At 42.5% G+C, this 24,498-nt stretch overlaps 1 protein-coding gene across 1 annotated transcript in view; it reads right to left on the minus strand.

Annotated features, from left to right (window-relative positions):
* FLT4 (fms related receptor tyrosine kinase 4) overlaps window positions 1-24,498 on the minus strand; it is a 126,355-nt gene that overhangs the window by 47,113 nt on the left and 54,744 nt on the right. Inside the window, exons 3-10 of the mRNA XM_063120850.1 lie at window positions 21,412-21,686; window positions 11,255-11,367; window positions 9,502-9,664; window positions 7,607-7,746; window positions 5,698-5,869; window positions 4,454-4,571; window positions 3,188-3,342; window positions 1,450-1,612 (exon numbers count right to left, since the gene is read on the minus strand). Of these exons, the coding sequence (XP_062976920.1) occupies window positions 1,450-1,612; window positions 3,188-3,342; window positions 4,454-4,571; window positions 5,698-5,869; window positions 7,607-7,746; window positions 9,502-9,664; window positions 11,255-11,367; window positions 21,412-21,686 (1,299 nt within the window). The remainder of the gene's footprint in view (window positions 1-1,449; window positions 1,613-3,187; window positions 3,343-4,453; window positions 4,572-5,697; window positions 5,870-7,606; window positions 7,747-9,501; window positions 9,665-11,254; window positions 11,368-21,411; window positions 21,687-24,498) is intronic.

The following is a 24,498-nucleotide window of genomic DNA, read 5'->3' on the forward strand; positions in this document are numbered from 1 at the left end:
ACACACAGAGGCAGCCCACGGCCCAGTTCATTCATTACCAGAGCGACATGGAAGACGCCATTTCAGTCACACCTGAATGGCGGAAAACATTCTGTGGCCCAAATTAAAAGGTTTCATCCCACACTGATGTTTCCTGCTCTTCTGCAGCTGTAAAGCGCTGGCATAGGAATAAACTTCATAAGTCACTTCACACACATGATGTAAAAACCGATGCACTTGGAGCACCAACTATACTTTGATCTACAAACATTGCCCCGACTGCCTATTTTGTGTCTCTTTTTCTCTTTGATCAAGGCAGCAATATCAGCCTATTATAAAAATTGAGATAGTTCTTCCTCCTTTGCCTTTTTTTTGAATGAGCAAACTGCATTTGGCTCCTGGCCAACATGATCCTTTCCCACCTTACAAAGTCAAGGACCGGTATTACAGTGTGGTTCATAACACACAGACTAACACTTTTCTCCAGGCCACTGCAAATGACCTCCAAAAAGACTGTAGTGCTATGGGGGAAAAATATCTCCCAGGATTTGCAAGAAGCCATTCAAATGGCTCATTGTGCACAGGCAGCCACCACGTGATGCAGTTTAAAGTGGCCTCCTCATGGCAACCATATCCTGTGCAGGGGCTTAAAGCACACTTCCCCAACCTGGTGCTCTCCAAATACAACTCCCAGCACTCCTGATCATTTGCCATGCTGGGAATTGAAGCCCAAACCAGGGGGATGTGTATACGGCTTCTTTACCTTGACCTAAATACACAGATTTGCATTTCAGGACACATGATGCAGCTGCCCATTCGCCGCAGCGCTGGGTTTTTAACCCGATAATGCGCATATTCGTAGTTGCGATTTACTGCAACTTTTGGATCAACCTTCGAGTTTGCACCACATTATAGTTATGTGTCCTTGGGGGAGTTAAATTGCATTTTGAAATGTGGGAGTAACTTTGAGGGCAGGGCAAAGTGATTGGCCGATTTCCCGCCTTCCCAGCTATCGCGTCCTCTGGCTGCTTCGTTCCTTCCCGCCGTTTTCATGTTGAATTATATGAATCTGCGGAGGTCCGCAGAGAGAGCTTTTAAAATTAAAATGAAGAGGGCAGTGAGAGGGAGGAGACGTGTTCAGTTCCCCGCTCACATCCTCGTCTGCTGCCTCGTTCCTTTCCCCACTCCGTTTTCCTCCTATATGAATCTGCGGAGCTCCGCAGATAAAGCTTTAGTGTTCCGTAGCCTCATATGTGTGTATGAATGCATTAATAACTGCTGCAGTGTGATGCTCTTTGCCTAGATTCGAATCGATGAAAATTTGGGTTTATATTCAATGAGGAGCAATCCCGTTGTTGTATAGATGGGGACCAGGTTGAGTAAAGCTGGCTTAAAGAGCCAAGCCAAAGCCTTCCTTTCCTGCTGTCGCATTAAGAGCTCACTAGAGATCTACGGAGGAAAGCCACTTACAGACTGTGCCGGGGGAACATCCGGCAGGGTGTCCAAGGCCTCCATTGCCACTGGATCTTTTCTGGTGCTGGAATGCCATAGACAGTGCAGGTGAGTAGCTGCCGGCTGTTACGAGAATAAATATTTGGTGAAGATGCTTCTTTCTCATGGATTTGCGGAGGAACTGAAATCAAAGGAACGTCAATAGATCAGCCTCAGAACGATCACGTGCACACTTTCTCTAGAAATTTTCTACCCACTCCATTCCACCTCCCCCCACCCCAGTCCTCCGTAACCTCATGCTACTGCTAGCAATTACCCTCCTTCCTCTCCTTTGAAGAAATGATCTCAGGTTGCGGCAACTTTTTAAGGCTAAAAGGAACGAGAGAAACATGGTTGCAGCTTTCACAGTGCTTCCCTCTGTTGAACCGAGTATGTTGTTTATTCCCTGCTGCTGATGGAAGATGTTGTTTTGACGATGAGGGCAACTGTGGCTTCCTGCATATGAGCAGGCCAGAATCAACTTCTCCAGGTGGTAACATATACCTATCTGGCACTTCTAATTGTAGAAATTATCCCTTGAATTGAGATGGGTAAAGTGATGTGAGTTTAAGGGTGCCAGCTGGAGAATTCTGGGAGCTGTAGTCCTTTTTTCTGTCTAAACATGCATAGGATTGCGTTTTAAGGTAGGCAATTTAAAGCAGCCTTCCCCAACCTGGTGCCCTCCAGTTGTGTTGGACTTCAAGTTCCATGACCAAGGCCCATTGGTCATACTGAGAGTTGTAGTCCAGTAAAGGGCCAAACTTGAAATGAAGCATAGCCCCACTACTCCATGTCTCTATGTCAGGGCCAGCCCTACCATTAGGAAGAGCGAGGCAGCCACCTCAGGTGGCAGAGGCCAGGAAGGTGACAGTGTGGTGCTGGTGGGCAGAATCGTATGGACCACTTGGCCTTTCCTGTTCCCCCTAAGCTAGCCTGTTGCCCTCAGGAATATGCTGTGTTATCACTTGTGTCAAAATAAGATTCAACTGCCAGTTCAATCAGCACCATCAGGCAGCAAAATGTCTTGGTAACAAACAAGCAAAACTCGAGCTAGAGGCCTTAGCTCAGTGGCAGAGAACCCGCTTTGCACACAGAAGGTCCCAGGTTCAATCCCCGGCATCTCCAGGTAGGGCTGAAACCCTGGAGAGCCGCCGCTAGTCAGTGTTGACAGTACTGGGCTAGATGGACCAAGGGTCTGACTTAGTACGAGGCAGCTGTTATGTTCTATGAAACATTCATTTTACATTTATAAAAACATTCATTTTACATTTGTCTTTTTCTTACTATGACAGAGAAGTCCCAGACTGGAAAGGAGAGAAACTCAAACATAGGGTTAAACTAGATCTGGCATTCTTCTTCTTGTTTGGCCCTGGATGGTTGTAAGGGGAGGGGGTGGGCTTTAACTTTCTGTCCCCATCACAGTCCTGACTGGAGTAGATCGCCCTCACACCTGCTTCTGGTACCCATGGGAGCTTCCCTCTCATTGTGAATAACAGGCTCAGCCCCCACCCCTAGGGGGCCATGGCCCTAATCCAGCCCAGCCTCCTCACATCAGTTATCTGTTTAAAAACAGCAGCCATGCAAGGCCAAGCAACGTGAACGACGTCATGTCTAGTTTGGCCCTCTCCAATTCATGGACATACTTATGAAATAAATCCATCATAGACAAATGGTCTCCGGTCCTTCCTCCCGTAAGCCCGGCCTGCCACCTCCTTACCATTGACCACCAGCTGGAGATGAATGCTCTTCTCCAGTCCAGCTGGCCCATTCCTCAGAACTAATGTATAAAAGCCAGCGTTCTGCTCTACCACATCCTTGATCTGCAGGGAATATTGAGATTGTCTGTTGGATATTAACCTTCCATCCTTAAACCTGGCAGAAGCAGAGAAAGAAAGGATGTGTATCAATTAGCATGTTCTTCCTGAAAGGTCATCGCAGGGCTTCAGCCAGTGAGGTGAGGCATGTCTTGAAAATGGGCTCCCCCACAAGTGTTTCCCCAGGTAAAGCTTACTGCAGCCTCCCCCAAGCTGGCACATTTCCAGATGTTGTTGACTTTAACTCCTATCAGCCCCAGCCAGCATGGTCAATGGTCAGTAATGCTGGTAGTTATAGTCCAAAAGATCTGGAGCGTACCAGGTTGGCGGGGGAGGCGGGAATGCTTTGTTTATTGGCCAAAAGTTTAAAAATGCTAATAATCACAACACCAGGAGAAATTCAGACTTATGAATGGACTCTTCACCGTCTTTTAGAACACTCACCTATGGCGATCTACTGCCACTTGGGTGAGCAAGGGAGTAAACCAAAGGGCTTATATTGGTTGTTGTTTCATAGGCAATGTATAAAAAATGAAGCCGGCTGATCAGAATGAGACTGGCACATCTGAACCACTGGAGTGCAGTTATCATCCACTCTGTCTAGGGTAGAGGTGGTGGAAGCCTAGACCAGAACATTTGCTACCTCAGTACCAGATTCCACGACTTTCCCTCAGTCAAAAGGGTCTTACCCTTCTGAAAGTATAACAGGTGTTATACAGCCATGAAGGAATGCGAGACAGCTCTTGTGGGTGGGTGGATAGAGTGGGTCGGTGGATAGTGTGTGTGTTTGGCAATGGAAATAATGAAGAGAGAGATTCACCCCCACCCCTGTCTCTAAGATCTGCCAGAAAAATGGAAGAAGAAAAAGGGTGAGGAAGAATTTTTTTGTATGTCTCCAGTGAAAAGAATAGCTTGTTTCTCTACAACATATGATGCTGGCTAATGAAGTGAACTTAAGGATCACAGCAGTCAACATGAATTGCTCAGGTTTGGAAAGAAGCCTCCAACACCAACGTCTCACACTGTGGGAGGGCACCTGCCCTCCCCTCCAAACAGATTTCAGTGGGATCGCTCCTTAATGACAGTGGTCTTTCTCCTCCCCGGTTCCCTTCTCTACAAAGAACAGTCACAACTCCTGCTAAGCCTGTGTGCTAAGAGGGATGCATTACCACTGGAAGTCAGGCTGGGGGTATGCAACCACTTTCACCGGCAGCTTCACAACTTCATCTCCTGCTGTCGCTTCAATCACTGGACCCTTTCTCCACTCCACGTTGATGAAGGGCTTCTCTGCAAAACCAGTCAAATAAGTGGGTGGGGAGAGAAGCAGAATGGAAGCTGTTAAATGAGCTGGCTGAAGCAGCAGCAAAGATACCATTAATCCATCCACAAAGCAGAAGGATGCACTTTGAAAGAAAAAGAACCAGCAGGTATGCACAGACACCCATTAGACACTGGGTTTGTACACCTGTGCCTTTGTACAGACATGAGAACAGGGAACACCGACTCACATTGTATGCCATAAAGACACAGTGTCATTTCCTACACACTAACGTACCTTCCTCTGTAATTAATGTTCCACTGGGCAAAGATTTTAACTGTACGTTTAACACTGCTTTTGCCAGAATGCCTCAGCTCAAGCAAAATGTTATGTTGTGTGGGTGGCGATGGCTGGCTTATACTACAGGGGTTAGATCCAAGGTCTGCCTTCCATGAGAGGAAGGACCTTCTGCCTGGTTTTTGGAGGTGCCTTCTTCCCACCCCCATACCACTGTTCACCCCATTCAGCAGGGTCTCATGACTCTTTGTGTAGCATTTTCAGGGAGTTAGAGAGGTTGCCATAGGAAGGAAAGGGTGGGGAATCCACTTCCACTGGTGCAGTTGATCCAGCCTAAATCTGGATCCAACCCTAGAATGACATAGGCATAAGGAGGGAAAGTGACTAGCTTTATAGTTAATGTGCTTGCCATTCAGCTAGTACACCTTCTCACTCCTCCAAGGAATGCTTGTTCTGACTTCTCAGTGGTTGGGTATCCCATTATACCTCACACGGAGAACAGTATAAATACTGGTTACCCAATGATTCTGAGTTAAGCCATACCGCGTCAGTCCACTCCTAGGAGCACACCCGTTTCTTTTGTCTGGCAGGGCCGTTTTGCTTTGCTGACCCACACTCCAAGAGAGTTTGGTGTGCCACGTAATAATGCCTTGATACGGCAGGCACTAGAGCACAACAAAGGTAACCTTCACAGAATGGTCTTTTTTATCTGGCGGATCCTTTCGTCATGTAAACCTCAGCTTATATGAGCTCTGCCATTGTTTCATGAAGAGATAGCTGCCTTTACAGTGTTTTCTACTATGTTAATACACTATAAGTCCCTAAAAGGGTTTCTTAGCCTGAGTTAATTTTTTTTACCATGTACGATGACATCTATGCTCTCCTTCAAGTCCTGCTCCCCATTGCTAGCCTTGCACGTATATTTTCCCAGGTCTTGTTGGCTCACATTTTGGATGATCAGGATGCTGGACAGCTCAGTGTGTGTCTGCTGGGAGCGCCTCTCGGGCAGTTCTATGACTTTCCGATTCATCTGCCAGAAGGTGGTAATAGAAGGAAAGGAATAAGCAGATCAGATATAAGGAGAGGTAAAGCTCAGAAGAAGTCCCCCCACCCCCCACACACAAAGAAAATAAATATCTGGCCTTCCTGTTCAAAAGGCAAAGTTAGGAGTAGTCAAAACCTATAGATCTCATTGACATGGTAAACTTGAGTCCTTTCAGAACCAAGAGTCACTACTGTAATATTTTTAAATATATATATATGTTTTTTATTTTTCAACCATGCAGGGAGCCATTATTCTTGGAATACTTAGGAACTGCAGCATCAGAAGCTAAAATAATCTACAATCCAAGTAAATTCAGCTTTAGCTAAAGGTCAATCCCTTTCTGTTCTAAACAGTATTTCAGCTGCAGGGCACTGATGGTGTAATGAATGTTTCACCACTCAGATCTCCTATTTGATCAAACATTTCATGGAGGATAGTTGCTGATATATTTTCCAACAAACAACCTGTGTCTTTGAAAAATGTTCCATCAAGCTACTTTTCCTGTCAATCATATCGCTTAAATTAATTTCATGTTTATGATAAACATCTGCCTGTGGTAGTCGACACTTAAATTGTTAGGCTATAGCTCTAAGCAAGATACAGGTGTGTGCTTACATTGGGGATAGAGAAGCAGGGAGGCAAGGTGTCCGAAAACCATTTAACCAGAGCAAAGCGGGTACAGGGGAAAAATGCTGCAGCTTATGTGATAGATTTTTCTCCCTGCCTTTCACAAATTAACAACTGTTGCTAATTTGCTTCAGATAGGTGTATTTGGCAATGCTAGGCTGATCATATGGCAAGGAGGACAGGGCTCCTGTATTTTTATCAGTTCTAGAGAAAAGGGAATTTCAGCAGAAGTCATAGAATCATAGAATCATAGAATAGCAGAGTTGGAAGGGGCCTACAAGGCCATCGAGTCCAACCCCCTGCTCAATGCAGGAATCCACCCTAAAGCATCCCTGACAGATGGTTGTCCAGCTGCCTCTTGAATGCCTCTAGTGTGGGAGAGCCCACAACCTCCCTAGGTAGCTGATTCCACAAGTCATTTGTATGCATGCAGCACCTAGTGAAATCCTCTCTTTATCACAACAGTTAAAGCTGCAGGAGCCCTGCCCTCTTTTGTAGAGTGACCAGAAACAAAAGAGGACAGGACTCCTGCACCTTTAACTGTCATGATAAAGAGGGAATTTCACCAGGTGCTGCATGCATACAAATGACACCTGCTGAAATTCCCTTTTCAATACAACTGTTAAAGGTACAGGAGCCCTGTCCTCCTTTTCATATGGTCACTCTATGCAATGCTACTAATATTGGCTTCTTCCTCTGGATGAAGTAATATTTAATACTTATGACTTTTAAATGTTTGGGATGTTGACAGAAAATAGAAGTCAGCAAGTATACCTTATCCCCACCCCCAATCTAGTCACACTCTGGTCAGTAACTGGATAGGAGGGAAATGGTTCTCTCTCCTTCCATGTCTTTTGCTGTGGCTTAGCATTATGTGTGAAACAGGCCATTATTTTAATTTCCCCCCTTTGCTCCAGGGAGTAAATTAAGAGGGAGAAGAGGGAGAAGAGGGTAACATGGCAGGGATGGCAGAGGTGTTGATATTGATACAGTTATGTGTGTTTCCTTCTGCCCCATGTGCCATAAATCGTAAAAACCAGTCAGCACAAACTAGCTGCAGAAGCTAGAAATGATAAAACAATTGTTAATTCGTACCTCTTTCGCAGGGTAGTCCCACTGGAAATCAACTCCCGAATTAAACTCAGCCCATACTGTGCAGTTGAGAACTAGTTTTTCTCCCACTAGCAGCTCCATGGCTTTCCTTGGAGACAGCTGAATGTCATAAAGTTCATTTCCTAGTGTAAAAGGTAGTAAGAAAGAAAACTACTTAAACAAATAGAAATCATACTTTTCCTTGGGAAAATAGAGCTCTTGCTATAATTGTCCAAAACTGTAAAAAATAAAAATAAAATCACATATGCCATACCCTTCTCTGGATTTTCTTAATTCTTTGGCTGTTTGTTTGTGTTATTGTATGATGCGTTTTAATAATGTGCTGCTTTTAATAATGTATTAGTTTTAAATGTTTTAATCAATTATTTGCATTTGTGTTGTACCCCACCTCAATCCAGAGGGAGAGGCGGGTAACAAATAAATATATTATTATTATTACTCTATGGCTGGTTGGTCCAACCCATCTGCCTTGAAGCTTGTTGATCTCTTTCTTATTCAATTATCCTAGTCTAACAGAAGTCCTAAAGAATATAGTAGGTTGCAAGCAGATAATAGGAATGATGGCAGAGCGTAGGGGTGGGCAACTTGTGGCGCTCCAAATGTTTTGGCCTACAAATCCCATCATTCCTCACCATTGGTTAAGCTGGCTTGGTCTGATGGGAGTTGCAGGCCAAAACATTTGGAAGGCCACAAGTTGCCCACCCCTGGTTTACTATATCAAACAGTGTGTGAGTTCCACTGTACTTAAATGGAAAGACAGAATGGGAGATTTTCTTTGCACAGAGACTTTTCTTATTTCACTTCTCTTTTAATTTATCTTTTATGTTGTCCTATTTAATTCTGACATGGTTTCTTTCTGTTGGCAGCAGCTGCCTACTCCTGAAATTGTGTATGCACTTTGGTTTTTAATATTTAAAAGGTGTCTATCCACCAACAGGCAAAAGTTGAAAAGATCTTCCATTTTGGAAACACGATAGCACAATGGTTGGGAAGGGGCAGGAAACTCACTAGGAGCAGCCTATATTGAATGTGCATGTTTTCCACCCTTTCACCTACAGAAAATATGCTTGGTTGTGAAAGAGACAAGGCAGGGAAAAAGCTAAGAATAGCTATGATCTGCTGGTTTTGTACCAGCGTTCTAAAGAAAAAACATTTTTCCCCACAGGAATGAACAAAGAAATGGAAATCAAACAACAACAGTCAAAGGAGATTTATATCCTGACCCCAAGTGGGAGCACATGGTTCAAAAGAAGGTTGTAGGTGGGGTAGGGGCAGAGAGAGGTGACACGGTTGTAGGCAGCCAAAAGGAAGGCCGCCCTGAATCAGGCTTGCAAGGATGGTGAGTTCAGGGTGGAGTCGCAGCACCTAGGACAGCTCCTAATTGACCACTTGTCAGGCTCTGCCCCTGCTGGGATGGCTGGAAAGGTTTAAAGGGCTCCCTAATAATAATGTGTGAATGGTTATTGTAGTGCACGATTGATTGAATGAGTTTATTTCTTAGCTCCCTTTCAAGACTGTGGTGCTCTTAAGCCGGCTTAAAATATAAAACAGTAATATTCAATATAAAGCTATGAAATCGCCTTAAATTTTAACAGTTTTAAAATAAGTTGGTTGAAATAAAATGCAATTTCAAATATTAATGGCATAAAATACCACAAAACCTTTTCAAATAAATGTCAGAGAAAAAAATATATTATTAAAATTCTCTTAAAAGCAGCCACAGATAGAGGTTGGGAGGGAGTTCCTTAGCATAGGGGCCACCACTGAGAAGGTCTTCTCTTTAGTGCCGACCAGTCTTACTGGTCTTAGTGGGTGATCTAATGAAGATGATCTAAGAGGTCCAGTTTAAAAGTGACTAAATATGTTCCAAAGCTCACCTGCAATGTGGACAAGGAAGAAGCTGGATTTGAAGTTCTTCTTATCAATGAGAGTTTCACACTGAACAAACAAAGACTCCTTGATCAGTAGGGTAGGAACCAACATTCCTCTTTTGTTGTCCCAGAGAATGCTCTTCCCATCTGGGTAGATGGGAGAAGTTGTCTAGAAACAGAGAAATTTTGAGAAATTCTTTTTTAGAAATACATGGTGGTATCACTATATTCTTTATTATTTCCAAGGGCTCCTCAGTGCCAGTTACAAAGTGCTGTTTCACTTGCGCCAAAAAAAGAAACCTATAGAAAACATTATGATATCACAGGTGGGTTTTTTTCTTTTTTTCTTTTTTGCAGCCGTTTCCACAGACACCTTGATACATAAATTCCATTAATATGCTTCCGAATGAAGTTTTTATCAGGTGTTTATTTCAATTCTGGAATGGCTTGCATGTGAGGGGTTGACCAGAAAAAAAAAAAGAGCTGAGAGGGTGGATCACATGGTATAGTCTTCCCCAGCAGGCCACACCAATTCCAGAATACAAAGGCCCTTTCTACACCTAAGGATTATCCCAGGCAAATGGAGGGATCGTCCTTGCCTGCTCCCGGGATCCCCTGTGTGTCATTTGGAGGCACAGGCATGATCCTCGGGGAGAAAGCAGGTGTAGAAACGGCCAAAGCTAAATGTGAGAGCACTACATGGCTAAGAGCAGAATAAGAAAGAGGCACATGGATTTTATGTCTGTTCCAGGTGCTCCAGTTTTGGTGTTAACTAGGCCTCTCTAACTGCCTAGATATAAATATGTGGCATGGCTTCACATTCTAGGAAACTAGTGAGGTTCCATTTTCCACAGCCTGATGTTTTACTGAGACATGGAACCTGCAGGCTATAACCTTGGTTTTAGCCACCCAAGACTAATATTTCCATTTGTGTTTGTTGGGAAGGTCAGATACAGCAGCATACATCAATCCAGGGGTCCTTTGCACTGTTCCCTATAACTCCTACAGGACTAGAAGATAGCAACCCCTGCAATTTAACCAAATGGTACTTCACCCTAAGATGTTTTCAAACTGTAAAATGTGAATTTCCACAGATACATACCACAGGGGTGGACAGAAGGTAGACCTCCAGATATTTTAGACGTCAACTCCCAGCATTCCTTTCCATTGGCCATGCTGGCAGGGGCTTCTGGGAGTTGAAGTTTGGAGATCCTTCTGCCCACTCCTGAAGTATTATACAGGACTGCTGCAGCTCCCTGTTGGTTGTACCGCTTTGCAGCAAACCTGGCTTTGCCTCTACATCATGTGTGAAATGCCCCAGCCCCAGTCTGCACAAATCACTGCAAATTTCAGAAATACAAAACTGCGTAAGTTGAAACTGATGTGCCAGACACAGAAGCCATAGAGAGAGCTGGATATGCATGAAATGTTCCTCCTGCCTCCTGCACTGTGGTGTATACCTTTTTTCAGAAAAAAATAATTAACATTGCAGAGTAATCCACAGGGAATCCGAAGACAGCAGTGCAAAAGAGAACAGAGACCAAAACGAAGAGGAAAAAACACAAATGTTACTGGAAAACATCACCATTGATATTTTCCCACAGATAACAGCTTTAGCAGGTTCTCTTTGAGCTTTGATTGTCTCTCTCCCCCACCCCCACCGCCCCTCCTGACCAAGGTGTGTTCTCTCCTCCCCTTCCAAGCTGGTAAAAATGAAATAAGGCAGAGTCTGGAGCCATTCCACAGGGAGGTTTCTTACCGAGAGCAACGTGATGTTAAGGTCCGGGATGGATACCAGGCATGGGACGCAAATATTCTCCTTCTTGTAGATAAGAAGAGTCTCTGGTTTATTGATAAACGGCTGCTCAAAATCTGAGAAGGAAAGAAGCAGAGAAAGGGCAGAGAGAAATAGCAGCAGAATTGGGGGGAAACAAGGAAAATACCATTGTTTTCTCCTTTTGAGTAAAACTCAGTCTGCAAATCAGTGTATTATAATGAACAAAGTGTTTGACTTGAAAGGGGAAGACTCGGGTTCAATTCTCAGTTCAACAGAAGTGTCTCTCTCAGCCTAACTTACATCGTTATTGTGAAGATAATATGAGAACCCCTTATGTACCATCCTGATCTCCTTGGAGGAAAGGAAGGATTTAAATGTGATAAATAACATTTGGACACTGTAGCTAATTTCTTTAACATAGCTAATTATGGTTTCTTTCAATCTTTACAGCTTCATAAGTAAGCAAATCTTGTATCCTGAAGTGAGGGGTAATGACATGACAGCCTTCAATCTCTGTTCTGTCAGTCCAATCCAGTTTTACCCAACCTAATATCCTCCAGATGTGTTGGACTACAACACTCATCATCCCAGCCAGTATGGCCAACACATCTGGGGGATACCAGGTTGTGGAAGACTGGTCTAATCCAATAGCAACCAAGCATAATTGTTAGTGTTTACTGTCTTCCTTTCCATTAAGAGCAATTTTTCCTTTAAAATATATTCCTCCTTCAGCATATTTAGAATTAATATATAACCCAGCAACATAGTTTTAGAACAGGAAATAAAAACTAAAATGTACTTATTTTCATGGGAGGTGGGGCTTGTCCTTAAACTGATTATTTATTTATTTATTATTTCAATTTACATCCCATCTTTTTATATTTGTACACAAAGCTACTAAACATAAGCAATAAAACAATAAACTAGAGTAAACCAATAAAAATCTCTGAAAAGTGCAGATGAACATCAATCCAAGAATGAAAACAACAAGTAATAAAATACCCATGTTGGTTAATTAAAACAATTAAACTGTAAAAAAAACACACCAAATCAGCTCATCAAGTTTGCCCAAAGTTTTAAAATGGCAGTTTCAGTGTGCTGTGCACTTTATGTACAGAGGTACAAAAATTACAGATTAATGAATGGGATGTACTGTATGCCAGAGGATAGATATGTGATAATTTCACAGGTATACCAATGTATTAAAAACATATCTGATCAGTCAAAAACTCATTGCATTGTAAATTGTTCTCTTATATTCTATAAATAAAAGTTCCTTCTGCAATAGTTGTTTTAAACGGATATTGTTGTTTTTATACTTTTGGTGGTTTTAAATTTTGTATATCTGTTTTTAATGTTCATTGTTTTTAATTTTTGTAAACCGCCCAGAGCTTCGGCTATGGGGCGGTATATAAATATAATAAACAAACAAACTGCCTTTTAGCAGTCATTAAAAACCAAACAGATGGAATCTACTGTGGATAATTATTATACAGTCTATTCCCTTTTCTTTTCTCCATTTAAAAAAATATGGTATTCTTGTGGACTGCACTACAACCATTTTCTGTAATATTATGGACAACATATAGGCCCTAACATAAGGACTTTCAGACTAACTAACTTTCATTCTCTCCCTCGTTCTGTGTTTGCACTGTTGAGATTCTGCAGTTACGCAGACATCTCCTTCAGACGTTCTCTGATAGACAGTTATCCAACCATATTGAACAACTGCCCATCTTCCAACCTCATGTTAACTTTTTTCTGAGTCACCGTCCAATCTGAAATGAAATGTGGATTCTGTGGATTGGTTCAAAGTCACCTGGCTTATGATGTCACTACACCTAAAACTAGCTGGGTTTAAGACAGAGAGTTCTTTTTCTCCAAGCAGAGTAATTAAAATGGCCCACTGATACCTTTCACAGAACTTATTGGCCCTCCAATTTTGGCTTCCTAAAATGTCATTTTTTATCTTCAACCATTTCAAAGTTTTAGTTAAGTTAGCAATGCTATTGGGTATGTGTGTGTTATATCCTTATGGCCTTGGTTTTGTATTTCATGCTATTTTCCCTGGATAAAACAGCTTTATCATTTAAGATTATTTCATTTACCCTGGGTGACTCAACAACTCTGCTTTATTGAGCACTACTTTACTGTAATATCTCTGAGAAGATAATGACCAGAAAACTTCTGGAGCTAAGTAAGAAAGAAGTACATGGATTTTATGTCCGTTCCAGGTGCTCCAGTTTTGGTTTTAACTAGGCCTCTCTAACTGGCTAGATATAAATATGTAGCAGGTTGGTGGCAGCACCATTGTGAAATTTGGTTAGCCTTTTTCTCTTAAGTGACTGTTGTAACCCAAGGCCTTGTCTGAATGCAAGTACATCAAACCCTGGTTCCATGACAGAAACATAATTTGGTGCCTATCCTCTTCCATTTGCCACTTAAAGTGGAAAGGTTTATGAAAATAAGAAGAGGCCTCTAGCTTATCTTTCTATCCACTCATTTATCCATGCAGTCATCTAGTCTAACCAATACTATACTGGTAACGAAGCACTTCATGCTTCTTTAACAAATCCACACACACAGTGACATCCCTGTGAAATGCAAATAAATAAGAAGCAGATATGAGGCAAATTGTGGAAGATATCCCAGGAAGTCAGTGCTAAGAGATTCTAGGCAAATTAGATATCCTACATTCCTTAACAAGCTTATCTATTTATTATATTTATATCCTGCCCTTCCTCTAAGAAACTCAGATAAAGGTGTAAGAAAGTTCTTTCTCCTTGCACCTTTATCCTTACAACAATCCTATGAGGTAGATAAGGTTGAGAGAGAGTAACTGACCCAAGCCCATTTAGTGAGCTTCGTGGTTTGAAAGGGTTTTGAATCCAGAACTCCCTATTCATAGTCTGATGCTCTAACCACTACGCAACACTGATTCTCACAATCCTTCTCCAGAAGCTCATTATATCCAGAAATGCATAATGCACACAAAGGTCAACACAGATCTCTAGGCTTAGAGAACAAGCCTATTTCACCCACAGTTGAAGCACAGGGTCATGATTGAGACATATTTTCATGGGCCGTGTTGTATATCAGCTTCTTTGTTGCTAAATGCTCCTGACTAGAGGTTTTGGATTTTATTCCCTCTCTTGTGTTTTTATATAAATATTCCTCCAGGATGTATTTGAAGAGCAGCCACAGATGTTCATAGCAAAGACCAAGGGAAGATTAGATTAAGAGAGAAGTAACATTCATGCAGGGAAATTCCTGCCAAAGTTCTAATGCCTCTGGCTATTGTTATTTTGAGTTTGTTATCGGAGAATGATTTATTTTAAAATACCAGCAACAGTTGCTCAGCTGGCAAACCACGGGGCTCACTATTAATTGCCCATATTATATTTAGACTGGATCCTAAATATGCAAAGTCCATGATCTACACTAATACCCACATAACTCAAAAGCAATTGCAACTTCCCTTTAAACAGCGACACACTTTCTAAGTGTTTGGTCGCCTCCACCTAAAGAAAGGGGGCTGCTGGTAGGAGAGATATGTTAGTTGGCTGATGGGGTGGCATGCTTAAGAGAAAGAGAGTACTCCCCTGGATTTAATCATACGTGCAAGAAGGAATAGCAGTGAATGTTATTAAAGTGTGGCTTGGGGGGCTGTGGTGGTGTGGAAATCAGTTCAGGGATTTCACACATCTGAGGGTCAACTTTCACAGGACTGGAGTGGCATGAGGACCACTTCTATATGCTTGGATTCAATGGTCCTCCGGTAATGTCTGTAGGAAGAAATCACTTGAATGATGTGGTTCATTCCTAGATCAAGGCTGGGCAACTTGGTGGCCCTCCAGGTGGCTTGGTCTATAACTCCCATCAGCCCTAGCCATCATAGCCAATGGTGATGAGAGCTGTTGTACATAATACTTGGAGGGCCAAAAGTTGCCCACCCCTCTCTTAAACAAAAATATGGTCCTTTCCCTAAGGCCAGTGACACTGACAGGGACAAATAACCATTTTGGTTAGCTTGCACAGTATGGAGCAGCACATATTTATTTGACTCTGAAGTGGGGCCCTTAGTGTAGCAAAATGTAAACCATCCTGGGGTGCATTGCTATGCAACAAAAACAACAGCAAATAAGTGTGAAGAGTCTCTTATGTGATCATGTGAAAAATGGGCCTGCATGAATGCATCGAAACAAAAACAGCTTTGGGAGAGCAGCATCTGGAGAAGAGAACTGGCATGGGGAAGTGGTGCTTAATCGTTTCCTTGCCAGCCACTGCTTTGCTGCAATTTGCCCCATAGACACTTCCTCTCCCCCTACACTCAACTTCCTTTGGAGTCTAAATGCAAGTTTACAAGGGGAAACATGCATTTGGAAGGCTGAAGTGGGGACAGGGAGGGGAAGCAATTATGAAAGGGTGATTTGAATTGGAGAAGTGGCAGGATCTCGGCACTGAATGCTGCCTTTCCCCAGAAGCTGCTTTTTAAAAAAAAAAAAAAGAAAAGAAAAAATAGCACCTGGGCTCTGTTATCAGTGTATAACAGGTAGTGAGCCATGCTTCAGATGTTACTCTGAAAAACTCTGAGAAGCAAATACAGGAGTGTCTTTCATTTCTGCTTTTTAAACTGTACTTGTAATATTAATGGGGAACCTATGCTGGGGAGATGCACAACCTCCTTATTGTTTTACTATGATTTTATTAGATTGTAAGCCTATGCGGCAGAGTCTTGCTATTTACTGTTTTACTCTGTACAGCACCATGTACATTGATGGTGCTATATAAATAAATAAATAAATAATGATAATAATAATAATAATAATAATAATAACCTACAGATCCATGCAGAGATTGGGCAGGTTCCCCTTACAACATTACAGGTGAAGTTCATCTGCTTGTTGATGCTGTAACTGCCACTACTATGGAACTGAAAACTAGGGAACATCCTGAATTATGAGAACCCAGTTGAAAGATGCAAGTGGTGCTTTTCTCATTGCATGTTCATCTCAGTAGAGACTGTAGTAAACTGTGTGTTCATATGGACACACTTTTACAGAGATATTGTATGCTACATTATCACTTTTTTTGGTGTTTTCCAAGTTATGCTGAAAGTAGGTACATAAGACCAGCTCACCACAACATACACATGCTTTTCACCATGCACCTGGCCAGCTTTTCCCAACCTGGTGCCCTCCAGAGGTTTTGGAGTGCAACTCCCAGCATTCCTGTCCATTAGCCATACTGGTTGGAGCTGATGATTCAAAACATCTGCAAGGTACCAGGTTATGGAAGGCTGCACCAGATGATCCTGTGAATAGGCTTTTCACTGCTTTAGAATCACCACATTTTGAAGTCATTCCCAAGATCAATAGTGGTAGATTATTTACATTACTTAACCATTCTTAATCACATAAACAGTCAGGAATATGGCAGGAAAGGAATAAAATTTGTTTTCCAGATCAATTGAACACATGTTTTGGAGAGCACTCTCAGACTTCTACAGTAACCGTATTTTTTTTTTTTAAAAAAAATCCACATAATTAAGGGCCAAAATAAATGTTCCTTTGAGCATGCATAGCTGAGCTTTGTGTGGTGGTTTCTCCTACTTTCCTGGAAGTGTGCATGGTGCTGATTTGGATCAGGACCATGGCACTTCAGGAGAGGAAGGTTTAAGCTTCTAACCCCCATTTCCATCCCAAAATTCCAACCATCCGCCATTGGAGGTGAGGGTAAAAAAAAGGGGGAAGTCTTCATTGGAATCAGTGGAGACTTTCCCCCTTTTTATAACCAATGGGGGATTTGAGGGGGTGAAAATGGGAAAAGGGGAGTAGATTTAAACCATGGTTCCAATTCATGCATGTTTTCAGGAGAGTAGGGGAAACAATCACGCTTTGTTCAGCTCTGCGTGATTAAAGTAATGTTTAGTTTGGCCCTAATAGTGAGGTGTTTTCAGTCAGAAAAAAGGACAAAGAACTAGCAAGGTGCGATTGTGTGAGCAAGTGAGACATTACTCAAATTCATATTGAGTCACATATAGGGATGTCCGTTGCTTGGAAATCCAGTTGTTTTTTGACTCAATGAAGTTCTGCTGCTGTATGTATGACTCATTTTGCACCTGGGAGACGAGTTGCAGGCTGTTCCCTGAATTCCAGGAATCTTTTCCACCTTTTGGTGGCGTGGCGTGGCGGGGTGGGGGGAGGGGAGATTTTGCCATTTATGAAAATTTCTTAGCAATTTCGACAGATTATGGCTGACTCCAATAGCTTTGGCCTGGCTGAGTGTTTCAAATTTGTTTTAAATGTTAACTGTTTTTTTTTAATGCTTTTATGTTTTTACATGTTGTATGTTGATTTTTAATGTTGTCTTTTTAATCCAACCTTTTTAATCTTTGTAAAACGCCCAGAGAGCTTCGGCTATGGGGAGGTATATAAATGTAATAAATAAATAAATAATTTCCACAAATTACAGCTGAATTCACATACTGCTATGCCTCTGCCAATTCAGGTGTAGAAGTATTTGCATAACAGTATGTGAGTAGGGAGAACAGAGTCTCTGCGTCCACCTCTAGCACTATGCTTAGCAAAACATCTTTTTATCCTTCTCTGCTTTGCTTTTATTCAAAACAGCTCCCACATTTCATCCTTCTGTCCCAAGGAAAGGATTTAATTTCTTTTTTAAAACAACAACAACAACAACAACTAGACAGGACCACTGCTGTAGTTCTAGGGTGCTGTGGAACTGAAAATCCTGCATTCCAGTCCAACAGAAACATTCACCCCAGGCACTGATGTAATTGAATCCCCCAGACAGAGCAGATCCTTCTGCAGTCCCACACAGCAGGAGGGGGCTTGACACCCTTACTCTCCCTTCTCAGCAACCCTGGATTTAATCTGCCTTATGCAATGAGAGGAGGAACCAGCATATATGTGCAGGGAAACATTTGGAGAGCATGATTTGGAGAGGAACTCCACTCTGATCAGGTATTGTGTGTGTGGGAAAAACCCTATACAAACTCAGAACTTCAGTGCGGATGGAGGAATTGGCAGTTTCTTCAAATTTCTCTTATAAACCCTGTTCAGATGACACGCTAAGCCATGGTGGTTAAGCATTTTGAATTAAACATGATGGTTTAGTGTGTTGTATGAACCATTTCCTAATCACGGTGGCTACAAAACCACAGTTTAAACATAGGATGACCATATGAAAAGGAGGACAGGGCTCTTGTATCTTTAACAGTTGCATAGAAAAGGGAATTTCAGCAGGTGTCATTTGTATATATGGAGAACCTGGTGAAATGCCCTCTTCATCACAACAGTAAAATACAGGAGCTATACTAGAGTGACCAGATTTAAAAGAGGGCAGGGCACCGGCAGCTTTAACTGTGGTGATAAAGAGGAAATTTCACCAGGTTCCCCATATATACAAAGGACACCTGCTGAAATTCCTTTTTCAATACAACTGTTAAAGATACAGGAGCCCTGTCCTCCTTTTCATATGGTCACCCTAGTTTATTAAACACATCCTCTAACCATTTACTGCAAAAGGGTTAATGGCCCAACCATGGCTCAGCATGTTGTCTGAACAGGCCCAGTGATTCATTTAAATCCTGAGTTTCATCAGCAGCATCTAACTCTTTATTTATTACATTTCTATACTGCCCAATAGCCGGAGCTCTCTGGGCGGTTCACAAAAAATTGCTGCTATCCACTCCCATGGTTTGTTATGCTCAAGGCATAGGTAGCCCCAGAGTAGCCTGGAAACACAAAATTGTGTTCCTCCTCTGTCTGGATTTGGTAATGGGGTTAGATGACAGACAATAGGCTGAAGCTGAATCCTATCTAGGGATGTACTGATTTCCATCTGTGTTTTTCCGATTGTCAAGTGCGTTTCATTCTGTCATCTGCTCGTAGACAGAATCGGATTTTCCATCTGCCCCCAATTTCCCCAATTTGCACAAATTTGCCTTTGTGCAAATTTCCAAATCTCACCCACCTACCCCAAATGCACATTTTCATGCTTTAGCCTCTGGGGGAAATGCATGTGTTTGGCTGGTGTTTTTTTTTAAATAAATAAATAAATAAATAAATAAATAAATGGTCTGCATGTCTGCAAAATCCATGCTATTCAGGAAAATCCAATCTGCTTCTGAATCCGCAGGTCAGATTCACAGAAATCTGTACTCATTTGATTCTGTTGTGGATTTTTCCAACTTCCCTATCCCTGACAAGATGCAGGCATGGTGCGTAGCAGGTTCTTGGGTCCAGGCCCATGGTGGTCAACCTGTTTTGGACAGAGTTGCACTCCCTCTGAAAGAAGAGGTTTGCAGCTTGGCGATGCTCCTGAAGTCAGCCTTGTCACTAGAGGTGCAGTGGCCTTGGTGGCATTGAACACCTTTCATCAGATGAATGGAATACTGCCATTTCTGGACAGGGATAGTTTACTGATGGTGCCCACTTGACTGCATTATTGTAATATGTTTATTTGTGGAGCTGTCCTTGATGATGACTTGGAAGCTCCAATGTGTGCAAAATTCAGCTGCCAGAAATTTAATGCCAAATTTCAAAGAAATGCACTGATTGCCTTTTTACTTCCAGGTCCAATTCAAAATGCTGGTACTTCTCTTTAAAGCTCTAAGTGGCATGGAACTCAAAAGAGGTATGCCTAGCACCTAATTTACAGTCATGTTTGGTGCGAGGTTAAGATGTATCATTTTACCCTGGCATTTTAATTTGTATAAGCTCTCAGTCTGTCTTTGTAATTGAAATTGTAACTGATTATTTTTATTGCTGTGCTTTATAATGGCTGTGGCTGTTAATTTTATTTGCTATACTAGGCTTTTAATCAAAGTATTATTAACATTGTGAACCACCCTGGAATCTCACGTGATGAAGGGTGTTACAGAAATGTTTTAAATAAATAAAACAAAAATAAATAAAGAGAAGGTTCCAATAAATATGGTATATCTACATAGGGAGCAGGGTGGTTCTGAGCTTCAATGAGGCATTGAACACAATAGGAATTAATGTAAAGTAAACATACATTGATTTGCATTATAAATGACTCAGTCCCTAGGGTTGTGTAGGTGGTACTGATGCCTCCCTTAACACTACACATATATTTGAAGCACAACGATATTCTTACGGTACAATTCTATACATGTCTACTCAGAAGTAAGCCCCACTGAGTTCAATGGCACTTGTTTCCAGGTAAGAGTGTACAGGATTGCACCCTCAGTGTCCTTCCAGCTCAACATATGCAGATAGAGATAGATAGATAGATAGAGAGAGAGAGAGAGAGAGAGAGAGAGAGAGAGATGTTCTGTTAAAGTACTTCCAGTCTACCTAGATAATGGGGATACCCTTTAACAGCATGGTGTACTAGGAGACCAGCAACAGCACTGCATGTTGAGCAGTGCCATGATGGAGTAGGATAGCGGGAGAATGGCAAAATTGCACATGGCTTGGCACACTGCACTCAGTTGCATTGTTTAACACCATGGTTAGACCTACCTGGTCTAGCGCAACGGAGGGGTTATGATCTCGCAATATTATTAATGCAAGATCTCCCCCTCTGTCTACACGCAACACGCAACGTCCTAGGAGGAAGAGGATGTTGTGCCCGCCATTTTGTTTTTTGTTTTTAAATGAGACAGCGCACGAGCGCTCGTGCGCAAAAAGGTAGATTAAAAAAAAATTCCCTGATTCCCTGCACCCCACTCTGGCTCCTCGCGGTTACTTGAGAGGAGCCGGGACAAACTGTGATGCCCACCCACACATTCCGCGGTCTCGGGATCATCCCGAGACCGCAGAAAAAGTGGGATTAAAGGGTAGGACGATATCCCGGGGAAAGGGAGGGATCACAGGGACGCACAGGGATGATCCCAGGACAATCCCAGGGATATCGCCCTGTCTAGCTATGCCCTGAAACTGTGTTGTTGGTATTTCCCTATGAAAAGGTAGAGTCACCTCTCTTTCTTTACAACAATCTTTAACTCCAAAGAGCTTCTCTTTTATCAACCAGCTATGTAATAGATTTCCAATAATGTTTTAAAAGGCTGTAAAATGGTTTGGCCAATGAAGTCCTCCACCTGAAGTTTAATCTGGTTTTGCCGTGCAGGTCTTTTACCTTCTTACCTCTCACAAACACATAGGTGCTGACTGCAGTGGTGCCCTCGATTTTGGCGTTGATGTACTTGTAGTAACAGCGGTAGTAGCCCGTGTTGTTAGCCTGAGTCCCTGTCAGTGTCAAGGTCTTGCAGTAGGGCTTTGTGTCAGTGCCCTCACAATCCTCTTCCTTGACTGTTCGGATACCGTTGAGACTCACCAACACCACTGAATCGCTCTCCTTTCCGGTCTGGACAGTGTCTTCTTTGCTTCCAGGCCACGACCACTCCAGGGGATGCTGTCCTCTTTAGCGGGATAAAAAAGGAAATGAAGAGAAGTTGGGTTAGATGGCTTATTAAATGACTCTCTATGGCAGATCTTGAACCCTGCAACCTGTAAATCAGTTCTTTCTCCCCTCATACATTTTTCAATTCTACCCTTAATTTTAAACCATGTTAATTAATCTGGCCTACTTTTCTCATCATATTGTATGAATTGTGCTTGTAACAGAAGCATTTTTTCTTGCAAAAAGAGTTGACCAATTTAAGGCCAAGTTCACATGTAATGCTAACTCATGGTTTAGCATTACCAGATTGAATCCACATTGAGTCTTGGACTCGTGTGTCCCCGCCCCCCACAATCCCCTTTCCTTCTCCAGCCAAGCCCATTAGGAGATCAGAAGCTTCTGCTTCTCATTTTGATCAACCACAGTTTAATATTATGTCCAAAGGCCTAAATTGCAGTTATTAATTATGGTTAAAAATGCATGCCAGCATCATAAACTATGGTTTGAAGTTGGCTTGTTTCCACTAACGTTAGCAAAGAGGAGCCTCAGTTTGTCCAAATTTAGACATCATGACAAACTGCAGTTAAGTCTAAAAATGAAGCCAAAACTTCTGAATTTCTCTTCACAGCCATGCCTGAAAAGGCGGGGGAGCTCATGAACCCCAGTCCCACTCTGGATCATTTTCTTAATGCTAACCTATGCTTTAGCATTAAATAGAAATGGAGCCAGTAAGTGTGCCCATTCCCACCTGTGGATCAAATTTGGCATCTTCTATCTATCAGCATACTAAGTATGTATCAGTGGGTTGCATCAGGTCAGCCTTCCCTAACCTGTTGCCCTCCAGATGTTTTTGACTGCAACTCCCAGGATTCTTCACAACTGGCCATGCTAGCTACAGCTGATGAGAGTTCAAATCCAAAATGACTGGAGGGCTTCAGGTTGGGTGGATGCTTCTCTGCATTTATTTTTAAAAATGTCTATCCTGCTTTTTGAGTGTAATCCTCAAAGTGATTCACTGCACATTAAATCAACTGCAATAACAATACAAGACAGACAATAACTGCCATTAGATATGGCCACATAGCAGCTCTATGTATGTAATGGGGTGGGTGTACATAACTCTTATGTTGAGAAAGGTTCAGAAAGAGTCATGGAAATTCTGCTCCCTTTTTTTTAGGCATGGAAAATACCAGTCTTTGCAGAGCATCCCCCATGCCAAAAACAACAGAACCTTTGTAAAGTAATAGAGTGAGCAGTACTCTTCTGAACAACCTATTCTCCTCAGTTCCTACCCAGGTAAATGATAGTGGAAATTGTAACTGAGAAAAATGTGGATTAAACAGAGAAGAACACCCAGCAGGCTAGCAGGGTCTTAGTGCCTGAATGCATGACTTTCTTTGTGCCTAACTTGAGGAGGTTCTGCAGCTACTATGCAGGAGTGTGCTGCTAAAGAAAGGCCTCTACGTCCAAAGTCTTAGGCCTTAGCTAGACCTACCGTAAAGTCGGGGGGAGAGGAGGGGACACCTCGCGTTGTGAATAATGCGAGATCTCGCCCCCGTTTACACGTAAGGCGCGACGACCTCAGGAAGAGAGGCGTCGTGCCCGCCATTTCTTTAAATTTTTAAACGGGAAGCAGTGCAGGAGCGCTCCAGAGAAGAACAGTGAGTGTTTTTTTTTTAAAAAAATACTTTCTCCGCTCCCCCCACCCTAACCCCGATGGGTGCAGCTCCTGGCTCCACACGAGTAATCACACGGAGCCGGGTAAACTCACGGAAATGGGCCACATGCTCCGCGGTCTCGGGCTCTGCCCGAGGCCATGGAAAAAGCGGGGCCAAAGGGTAGGGCTGTATCCCAGGGCAAGGGAGGGATGATGCCTCCCTGATCCCAGGATCCCCTGTGCGTCATCTAGTCGCACAGGGACAATCCCGGGTATCACCCCGGGCTATGGCCTGGTCTAGCTAAGGCCTTAGAGCTCCAAAGTCTTTTCATCCCCAGGACAACAGGTAGTAAGCAAAGTCAGTAGAATGCAATGCAGATTTCTTCTTCTCTGTAGTGGCAATTGCAAGCATTCATTATACAGTCACATTATCAAATTGTAGATAGCAGTACTTCACACTTCTTTCTGAATGTTTACTGATTAAGTTATCTGGTACTTGTTCAAGGCGGTATGAAATAAGGGCTGGTAGTACCAGTTTCTTATATATTTCTTTTTGGAGTTCTGCTGCCAGTTTCCATATGGTCTGCTTCTCAGTTCTTGAATAAGAACTGCAGAGATCCTTTGCATATTCCTTATACAGAAAATACCAGAATGTGCCCAGGCCACATTTAGAGGGATTTGTCTTAAATCCTTTCATTCAAGACCAAATTAAATGTTCCTGAAACTATGCATGATAGAGCTATGCATGATTGACTTATTTACTTCTGTGTAAACACATGGGATCCAATTTGGATTGAGACTGTGCATAGCTCTGCTATGAATGATTTGAAGAACATTTAGTCTGGCCCTCAGTCAATGGATGCTTATGAAATTATTTCTTGCTGAACTTCTCCAGAGATTTTGGGGATCCAAATTGCTCATTCATCTGAGCAGAGCACGAGAAAAACCATCCTGGATTAGGCCAATAGTTTCTATTCTATTCCCACAGTGGTGAAGCAGATGCCCCAATGGGGGCCCACTAGCAAGACCTGACCCCCATTCCTGCTCCTGTTCCTCAGCAAGACGTATTCCGAGATATTCTGCCTTCATTACCGGAGCCATCACTGTTGGTAGCCATTGCTACCATCCATGAATTTGTCTAATCTCCTTTTATAGCTAACCATTGTAGTGACCA

This window comes from Elgaria multicarinata, chromosome 3, assembly GCF_023053635.1.
Source record: "Elgaria multicarinata webbii isolate HBS135686 ecotype San Diego chromosome 3, rElgMul1.1.pri, whole genome shotgun sequence".
NCBI classification, from domain to species: domain Eukaryota; kingdom Metazoa; phylum Chordata; class Lepidosauria; order Squamata; family Anguidae; genus Elgaria; species Elgaria multicarinata.